The 10,233-nt window shown below is 43.2% G+C and overlaps 1 protein-coding gene across 2 annotated transcripts; it reads left to right on the forward strand.

Moving 5' to 3' along the window:
• Positions 1–204: 204 nt before the first annotated feature.
• Positions 205–9,674, forward strand: nr2f6b (nuclear receptor subfamily 2, group F, member 6b). Of its 2 annotated transcripts, XM_088426116.1 has the most exons (6): positions 205–1,559; positions 1,628–1,819; positions 2,455–2,549; positions 5,243–5,580; positions 6,542–6,788; positions 7,311–9,674. In XM_088426116.1, the coding sequence occupies exons 1-6, from the start codon at positions 1,516–1,518 to the stop codon at positions 7,583–7,585; spliced, it is 1,191 nt and encodes a 396-aa protein (XP_088282242.1). In that variant the 5' UTR covers positions 205–1,515; the 3' UTR covers positions 7,586–9,674. The 2 variants fall into 2 exon arrangements, with proteins under 2 accessions (XP_088282242.1, XP_088282241.1); XM_088426115.1 differs by having other exon boundaries at positions 205–1,819.
• Positions 9,675–10,233: the final 559 nt, after the last annotated feature.

A 10,233-nucleotide genomic window follows, 5' to 3' on the forward strand; every position in this document is an offset into this window, starting at 1 on the left:
CCGAGGTCAGGGGGGAAACAGGCAGCCAGTCAGGCATTCTTTCTCTATGACTATGTGTGTGTGTGTGTGTGTGTGTGTGCTGTGGCCCACTCTGTGCTCTTTGACTCTGTTGGCCTTATAAGGCATCAGGCGCCATGGCAACGGCGGGGCTTGAATAGCAGTGTCAAATCCCTGAGCACACAGACACACGCTTACTCTCCCTAAAGGGGAAGACCTGGCCGAGAGAGGCTGACTGCGGCTGGGTGCTCTTCGACGAATAGTCTGCCTTATACCGGCGCTCCGTGACCTGCTTTTTCCTGCTTCTTTGACTAATTTATTCCTATTGGACGAAGAAGAGGAACGGGAGGAGGAGGGGGAAAGGACGACAGAGTGCAACAGTACACCCTGACTCCCTGGCAGGGAATGCAAAGAGGTTCTGGCCTCTGCTTGTAACTGCTGGATGGACAGTGACTTAACAAGCCAGGGAAGAAAAAAAGTGTCTCAGGGGAGGTCGACTTTGTTTTTGCCTCTTTTTTTTTTTTTTTTTTATTTGTCTTGTGACATTTGAGCCTTTCCAGCTGAGTTGGAGGCGCTCTAAGAAAACAGAAGTCAACTACAGACAAGAGGACTAATGAATTGAGTTGCCACAGAAACCACAGAGGCATTTTTCCAGGAGAAAGACTGTGTTGTCTTTCTCAGACCTCTCTACTTTGAATAGAACGCCTACAGCCGGTCTCAGCATTCTTACGCAGTGTTTTTGCATCTCTTTTCGGTCACGGATGACCTCTTGGCTGCATCGCCCCCGTATTAGACACTTTTGATCGCTTCCTCCAGGTTCCCAAGTGGGTAAACCTTCGCGGAGATCGTTTCCCCCTGCTTCGTCGGTGTCACCTCTGCCTCGACAAGTCAAGAGTGAGTCTGGACTCGAGCTGGCCCAGATCAGAAGATAACACCTCGGCACTGCGCAGGAACTGGTTGGACTAGTTTAAAAGTTGGAGCAGAGGGCAGGGTAGTTTAACCCTGCCCGAAGGAGAACTCTGTTTTATTTTCCTCCCACTTGTCCTTTTGGGAGAAAGCAGTGACGCATAGAGAGTCACAGAGACTGCTTCTTTGCCAGTTTGTTGCGCTTCTCAGAGGGGGAAAGTCTGTGAATGAAAGTAAGAGGCAGAGCGCAGAGTGGGAGACAAAGTGTAATTTATTGTTTCCTGGGTTCGAGAAGGCTGCGCCCTTTTATTTTCTTCTCCTGCCTGAACTCTGAACCACTCAATGCCGGTGTAAACTTTTCTCAGGAGTCATTGATTGGAGGTCAGGGCAGCACACACAAGGGTGAAAGGCAAGAACAGAGGGAGCAGCCAGATTATAGCGGACCAGAGTCCACCGGGAAGGATCGCCGGGTCAATCGGAACAGACGACGAGAAAGGAAAGGTCAGCGCAGAGACAACTTTTCATCCTTTTGCCCCAAATCGTTTTTCGAGATCACACTGGAGCCACTTTTTCGACTCGGGGGTGTAGTTTAGATCCCGGGCGGGTCGGTGTATGATCCACTCACGGGGCAGCGGAACTTGGAGAATATGGCCATGGTAAGCGGGGGATGGGGGAACCCCAACGGGGACACGAGCGGACTGGACCAGAAGGTCTACCTGCGCAGGGAGGAGGAGGAGACCTCGCCGCACGCCGGAAGCAGCGACGTGGACGTCGCAGACGAGGACAAGGCCTGCGTGCTGGACTGCGTGGTGTGCGGCGACAAGTCCAGCGGGAAGCACTACGGCGTGTTCACGTGTGAGGGCTGCAAGAGCTTTTTCAAAAGGAGCATCCGACGCAACCTCAACTACTCCTGCAGGTAACCTACAGCTCAAGAACAAATGATGTATATTTTTCTCGGTGAAGCGTGTCAATATTCCCAAATTTCCTGGAAAGTTTGCGGACATTGTTCCCTTTACAGACGTTTGTGCTTTACGTTTCCACTACACCGAATGACATGCTGCGAAACTATCACAAACAGTCCTGGCAAAAGGAAAAACACGATCAAACTGAAGGTCAGGCATTTGCTGCCGGATTGCCTCGGGAGGTCACTCCTGCCATTCTTTTTGCAGTACGCAGCACAAGTGTCGCAATGTCAATTCTTTGCCGGGGACCTCTCCTGGTTATTCCTTTTCTCGTAATAATACGCTGACCCTGAAAGGAATGTGTCTTTTTAATCAGCGTGTCACATCCAGGGCTGAAAGGAATGCTGCCGGGGCTCGTCTTGCTGTAAAAGGCGACACAAGGGCGTGTGGGGCCGATGATTTACTAAGGTCACAGCCTTGAAATGCTATTCAGACACGCCAGCTCACACTTTTCACTCATCGCCGAGGTCCATGAGAGGAGGGGAGGCGGGGGGGTGGGAGGGAAACATCTGAATGCAAAGTGTTTATTGGAAAAGCACTCCGCATCTGAAGGTTTTCGTCACTTTAGCTGTCATGTTTGTAATTGCAGATCAAATCGGGAATGCCAAATCGACCAGCACCATCGCAACCAGTGCCAGTACTGTCGACTCAAGAAATGTTTCCGTGTTGGCATGCGCAAAGAAGGTTAGTTCAACACTGTGTCCACTGGGCTTCTGAAGCAGGTGATCCTTAATGCACTTTTAAGTACACAAAATCACTATTTAGAAGTTGAGATGTTTTATTTGTGTTGGAAAACTAGTCCAAACCAAATAGGGAAACATGATGAATGAATAGATCAGAATAAGTAAAAAAATACATAAAAACCTTGCTGTTATTGTACTTATCGAGTGACTTTTAGGTTTAACATATTCATAAAGAGTACTAAAACTGAAACGACTATTTCAAATGCACCATTTTATCAAGGTTTTTGAGGAAAAAATCTGCTTGGCAAGAAGAAATATGTGGCAAAGAAAGTTGGATATGCCTTGATTTTTGCAGGTTACATACACACCAATACCACTTGTTATATTAATAGCTGGATGGATGGATGGATGGATGGATGGATGGATGGATGGATGGATGGATGGATGGATGGATGGATGGATGGATGGATGGATGGATGGATGGATAGATAGATAGATAGATAGATAGATAGATAGATAGATAGATAGATAGATAGATAGATAGATAGATAGATAGATAGATAGATAGATAGATAGATAGATAGATAGATAGATAGATAGATAGATAGATAGATAGATAGATACACGATTGACGATTTCTATACATACTTGCTAACTATGAGGGCAAGCAATGACCTTTGCCAGAGATCCAAGATCAATGTTTATAGTATCAACTGAAGGCATGTTTTCAGCGGTTCTCAACTTTGGCAGCTGCAGATCTTATTTGATAAGCAAGCGGCTGAAGTCAGTGAACCATTTGAATAACAACAACAAAAAAAAGTGGTTGCTCACACAACATATATGAACAGGCACGGAGGGAAATCAACACAAAATGAAACCATGTATTTCCTATGCAAATATATCAGGTCAAAAAACTATTTTTTTTTTTAGATTTGTACGTGTGATTGTAGTGTCTGTACAGTATCGACTTATGGTCCCCGCACCTAATGCATACTTATAGAGTGACAAGAAGCAGAGGTTATATTGGGCCTGGTTAGTAATGACTGACTGTGGCAGTGACGCACATTGTTGCTGTTTCCACACTACCTGGAATTGCGGAGCTCAACTTTGGCCCAGTGAAAGTCGCATTCACTTATGAAGTGATTATATACCACTGCTGGCTGGATGAACTTAAAAAAAGTGCTACACACACACACACACACACACTCACCGACACACACACACATTAGAGTCTTGTGCACTTTAATGACTTTAGAGAGTGACATTAGGTAAGTAGATTTCTTTTGGATGGAGCTCTCAAATGGAAAATGAACAATAACAACTGACAACTAAATCCACCAGAAGCTGCAGCAACTCTGTCTGTAAAAATGCCATGATATTTTAGTTTACCAGCCAGGGCATCGACCTATGCAGAGATTTTTGTGTGCACAGAGCTCCAGTCTCTGTTTTATTTGGAACTTGCCCACATTTTGTGTGTTTGTAACTCGAGATCTTGTCTTTGTCAAAAACAAAGGGCCCTATTTTTATGCCCAGCACAAGTCTAGCACAAAGCACAATCTAACTATGGACATGAGTCAAGTTATCTTTTTGGGGAAATTTCCCTGAATTTGAGCATAAAATGCATTTTAAAGGAATTGAACGATTTCCATTGCTGCTACAGAGCAGGTACTTGCAACCGACCCAAACTGTGTGTCTGTGTATGACAGCACACATCCATCCTACCAAAAAGTTGTGCTCAGATGTGATCAGTGGGCTGCAATTAAAAATATTTTAATACAACAATAAACATATAATAATATATTAAAATTATAATAAACAATAAAACATTAATGTATATAAAAAACTCATTTCAACAACAATTCTATTCATATTCCTGAATGAAATCCAGCACATATAACACAACCATAGTCTGCCTGTGCCTCAGTCAACTCAACCACAACCTGTGTCATTAAAAAGCACTGGCCTAAATTCACCATTCACTTAATCATCAGAGAGCCGTAACACCGTCTGCCAAATTTCCCAAAACAGTCAACTTGACTCGCCCTGACACGAAAATCAAGATGCGCCAGTTTTTCCGAAGCGCACATGGGCCTGTCTACTAAAATAGACCAATGTATGTCCATCACTGTAAAATTGTCATAATTTATTACCAACAATCAATTATATTAAGATCCTAGGGTTAGGTTTGGGCTTCTGCATCTAGTACATGGCTGTTAAGATATTTTGTCCCATCAGATTTTAGCCTTACTGTGCTGCCATGTCAGTTGAATTTGCCTTGGGATTCTTTCATGCTGATGTATGTTTAACATCAAGTGTTTCAGCGACAGGATTTTTTTTAAACTACAGTCATTTCAAATACATCCTTGCAGGGCTAAAATGTTGGCTTTGCGATCACCATTTTTGCAGTTCTCCAATTGGTTGGCCAAAGCAAGGCCTCAAAATGCTGCAAAATGCCCACAATTTTGCAGATGGCCTACTTTATTTCAAGAGAGACATAGCAGCCAGTAAGACAAAAGCAGATTTCCATTTTCATCGTTTATTCAGACTGTATTTGTTTTTATACCAACAATAGCTTTAAAGTGGCATTCTTTTTTAGTGGTCTCTTTTGAACAATTTGGTTTGTTTTTTTTTCAACTAAAAGTCCAGCCACCGCATATTGTATACTTGATACTGCTCCTTCCTGTGTTTTCACAGCTGTCCAGCGGGGTCGCATCCCACCTTCCCACTCAGGTATCAGTCCCAACTCCCAACGGGCTGGCGGAGCGGGAGGCGTCTTGCCCACTCACCTCGGGGCCGACTACTTCAACGGACAGCCAGTGTCGGAGCTCATCTCCCAGCTGCTTCGGGCCGAACCGTACCCACAGAGCCGTTACGGGACCCCGTACGGCCAGCCCCAGATGGGCGCGTCTGCGAGCGGCGCCCCCGTCATGGGCATCGACAGCATCTGTGAGCTAGCTGCTCGGCTACTGTTCAGCACCATCGAGTGGGCCAGAAACATCCCGTACTTCCCAGAGCTGCCAGTTTCAGAGCAGGTCAGTCAAGGACGATGAGGTACCACTACATCAGATTTGAAACTTTCCACAGTGAAATATATGCATATAAATGATATTTGGCACATTGGTGATTGAATTTCGTATTAAATATAAGTTTTATGGAACCATTATTTCCAACCGGGAGGTAAAACGTTGTTTCCTCTCACCGCATCGCCCCCATCGCGATGTCATTCAATGCCAGCCGTCAACAAAACAACCATCCATCCATCTTGAGCGCTCATCCTCATGTAGCAAAGTGAATAGAGGGGCCAAAAACAGGCTTTTTACTGACATTAAAATGCAGAAATGCTTCAATATACACTGTTCTCACTAAATCCTATCGAATCATTCCCCATGGGAACCCAGTTTTCATAACAAATGTTTATTATTTACTACTCACGATGATCGTGCGGCTATGTGCTCCCAATCACAAATTTTCACCACTTCTGCAATTTCTACAGTAAACCGTTGCAACTAATAAATGAAACGTTGCTGTTTACTTGGTTGTGCAAAATCTGTCCTCCTCAACTCCAGAACCAAAATACAGTAAAACTAAAAGATGCGGACAAGGTCGGCATGTATTTACTCTTGCACTGGCGGGACGGGGGCGGTGTAGAGGACATACGGAACTTGTCTGCCATCAAAGGTTTTCTCTCAGGTCACGTTCATCTGCTCGGGAGGGGTCCATGTAGAGCGCAAAACAGGCAAGGAATACTTAGAAATGCATCATGGTTAGGGTGAGAAATCAACTTTGTAACATGGCTAAAAGCTCCAAAACGTTGACTTTTCATGTCATGATAGGGCTCCTTTGATTGGAAACCCATTTAGTCGAACGAGCAAGAAAAAAAACATCTTACCTATATTTCAAAAGTCTTTACTGAATGAGTACTTAAGCCAATCAGACATTGACAAGAATGTAGAGTGGTCTCTCAAAACTCAAAACCTGACTTGATTCCTATAGGTGGCGCTGCTTAGGCTGAGCTGGAGCGAGCTTTTCATTCTCAACGCGGCCCAGTCTGCTCTGCCACTTCACATGGCTCCTCTGCTGGCAGCGGCCGGCTTCCACTCGTCCCCGATGTCTGCCGAGAGGGTGGTGTCCTTCATGGACCAGGTCAGGGTGTTCCAGGACCAAGTGGACAAACTCAACAGACTGCAAGTGGACACGGCTGAATACAGCTGCCTTAAAGCCATCGCCCTCTTTTCACCTGGTAAGTATTCACTTATATTCACTTAATGGTTGTGAGGGAGCTGATACAAGAAAAGAAAAAAAGGTCATGTCTCTCTGTGGTACCAAAAGGGCTGCAGAGTAGGAGCTGCTCTAATAAAGGACCTCATGTTTCACATCTTAGCTCCATCTTGATTTCTTTTGTTTTCTTTTGTTTATAGAGGGGACTCAAAGTTCAAAGTCTATGCATACATAGCTGTGTGACGGTCATGCAGCAATAAATTGAATTAAAATTTGCTGACATACAAGCAGGTAAAGGGAAAAATGGTGTCCTCCATTTTTTGATGGACAATGATATTCTCTAGTTTGACTTAAGGTTAGTTGCTGCCGGGTCATCACAGTGATATAGTGGTTCGAATGCCTGCATCACCATTTTGAGTTTCAAGACGGACTTCTAAACTACGTAGCAGTCAGTCCTTTTTTGATGCATAATGAAGTTATTTTCTACCCAACTTGTTTTTAGAGATTCAAATGTGCCCAATTAAACATGATCTTCCCCTGCTAGATGCATGCGGTCTGACTGATCCGGCCCACGTGGAGTCCCTACAGGAGAAGGCCCAGGTGGCCCTGACCGAGTACGAAAGGTTACAGTACCCCAGCCAGCCTCAGCGTTTCGGCCGCTTGCTCTTGCGCCTGCCGGCTCTTCGAGCCGTGCCGGCTAACCTCATCTCGCAGCTCTTCTTCATGCGCCTGGTAGGCAAGACCCCCATCGAGACGTTGATCCGAGACATGCAGCTGTCCGGCAGCTCCATCAGCTGGCCCTACGCCCCGGGACAGTAGTGATGCTGCGGACATGCTGAGAGCGGACAGGAGGATACGGAGAGCATGAAAAGGCTGGATGTTAGGTCAATTTATTTGCAGCACTTGCGTGTTTAGATTCCGGTCTTCATCTGATTTCTCTTTGTCTCGTTCTGGACTGCAAAAAATACTAAACAAAAAAACCATAGCTTGTTAAAATGCAAATTTAGGCCATGAGCACATACTACCTCCTCCCATATCACCCTTAATGTGACTGAGTATGATTCAAATGTGAGCGCGTGTGTCTGTGAGCGTGTCTTGTCTGCTTTGAGTCCACAGAAACACACTGAAGCGCACAAGCCTATGCGGGTGGCTTCATGTAATGCAGACTTTAGTTGTTACCAAATGTATTGTATCGCCCGAGTTGTCGCAGTGCGTCTGTGGGAAGCCGCCTGAGCATTTATTCGATATCCACTTATCGGTCCAGGAACTAGTGTGCTCTTCGTCATCGATCCAGCGCACTAGTGTCGAAATTATGTCTTTAAAAAACAAAATGTTATTAGCGAGGCACTAGCTAACAACTGTGTGGTACTAGTACGACGAGTGACATTTTCAAATTCTTCTAGTTAACATTAACAGTAGCGTTAAGTGGAATGATGTCACAATGTCAACTGTGCAGTTTTGCCTCACGAGTAACATCTTAGATGTTCTACTTGCATGCCAAAGTCATCTATTGAATGCTATTAGTAGCAACATGACAAGTGGCTGCCATCATTTCTCAGAAAAAACATGGAATGAGCACTTCAAACGTTTAGAAAATACCCCATAAATAAATTCACACAAAATATTGGGTGACCACACTGCTTTTCTTTCAAATAATATTCCATCTGTGCTAGTGAGTGTGAGTTTTAGAGAAGCTGTCAATGCTAATTTTAATGCATTGATGTCTCAAAATTTGGGAAAGTCTGAAAAATCGGTATATATTTTTAGCTGAAACTTGTCATCTAAGGGGGTAGAAAAAGTGGGAGAATTGAGGGGAACGTCACCAAATAACGATGTTATACTGTTCCAGCTTACTCTAACTGCAAGGACTATAGTTTCTTAAGGCGCTATCATTTTAAAAAGATCCTCAAAAAGGCAAATTTTCCTCCCATAAAAAAAGCTCATTTCCTCCATTCTTTCGGCATTGTAGGCTGAAGTGACTCTTTGAATTTTAGTGTTAACAGTTATATTTCTTTTTAAGTCGGGTCACGTTATTACTAGTAATATACAGTTGTTACTAGTACTACTAATATGGATAAAGAACTCACTAGTATATGGACCTTTGTCAAGAATATCAAACGAAAGGCCTTTGAAAGTGTCATAAAATAGTTGCGATAAATATTGGTCAAGCTCTCAAGTTGCACTCTAAACAGGATTTGCTGCCGCCAAGTGGTCAAAACACAAAATACATTTTGTGCATACATGAACGGAGACTATTTTTAGTACAGTTTTCAGAAAATAGGTACTGACACACAGATAAATATTACGTCAAAAATGAGAGGCATCCAAAGGTTCCTCAGAGGATCACATTCTTGTCTGATTGATCAATACCTCATGTTTCATTCGCAAAGACAAAGATTGTACAGATAATTATTAATTGCGTGAAAAGAAAATTTGAAGGGATCAATTTCTCTCATCACAAGAATGTATTCGTTATTTACCCCAAAGACAGACATGTGTAATGATTTTTGGATACAATGTATTTTGAAATGTAATTTAAGACGGCACTCACGATTGTGTAGCTCCTAAATGAAAGGTACAACCCTTATGTTTTGTTTGTTTGTTTAAAGGTAGTTCTTTTTTATCTTGATGGATAAAATATTTGTAATCCAAAGTCATAATGCAAACATGGCCATATAGAAGGCAGAGATTGATAGCTTTGCTTAGGCAAGGCACTTATCAGTAATTAAATGTTCACGTCTTGTTCTGAAAAACTCAATTCGTTGCATGTGCAAAATGCAAACTGATTTTTTTTCGATGACCTTTTGTATTATCTGTCAATTGTCAACATGCCACAATTTCTTCAAAAGTTCAAAACACTCTCCACTGTTATTTTTGTCAAAATTAAAACTATACTGATTTAACTGCGCTTCTTTACCAGAGTCGGCTCACGTGTATTTCCATGACCTCGCCTTTCAATAAGCTCACTTTTTAGTGAGTGTGGTCTGGTGGGATTTTTTTTCTAATCGGGAAAAGTGTTGTACTGTAGCTCCAACTGTACACGGCTGAAAAAGAAAAACATAAATTGCATATGTGCTTGTCACTCAATTACCAGTGCATTACACAAATGTGTCACTTTGTCATGTGGAATTTGCAGCCAATGGGATGTCTGTATCGTGAATCTAAGTATCCTATTGGGCCGCAGAAAAAAAGGGAAGTACATACCTAAATCATTTCGAAAGCAATAACATACTGCAGGTTTAAAAGCAGAGAAAAACAGCGAAACAATACTGCGACGATATCAAGAAACCTTTAAAAGCTAGACTTTTGTGACGCCCCTGGGCCATCCGGATATTTAATAATGTTATCAGGCGGTTCAGTTATAATAGGGGGGAAAAAAAAACATTTGTTTGGCACGTATCCAACCACTACTTTATAGTGTACTATTACTTACCACTAGAGGGTAGTAATAAGTAACCATCTACTAA

Source organism: Hippichthys cyanospilos, chromosome 10, assembly GCF_059441005.1.
Source record: "Hippichthys cyanospilos isolate Australia breed blue-spotted pipefish chromosome 10, RoL_Hcya_1.0, whole genome shotgun sequence".
Classification (NCBI taxonomy): Eukaryota; Metazoa; Chordata; class Actinopteri; order Syngnathiformes; family Syngnathidae; genus Hippichthys; species Hippichthys cyanospilos.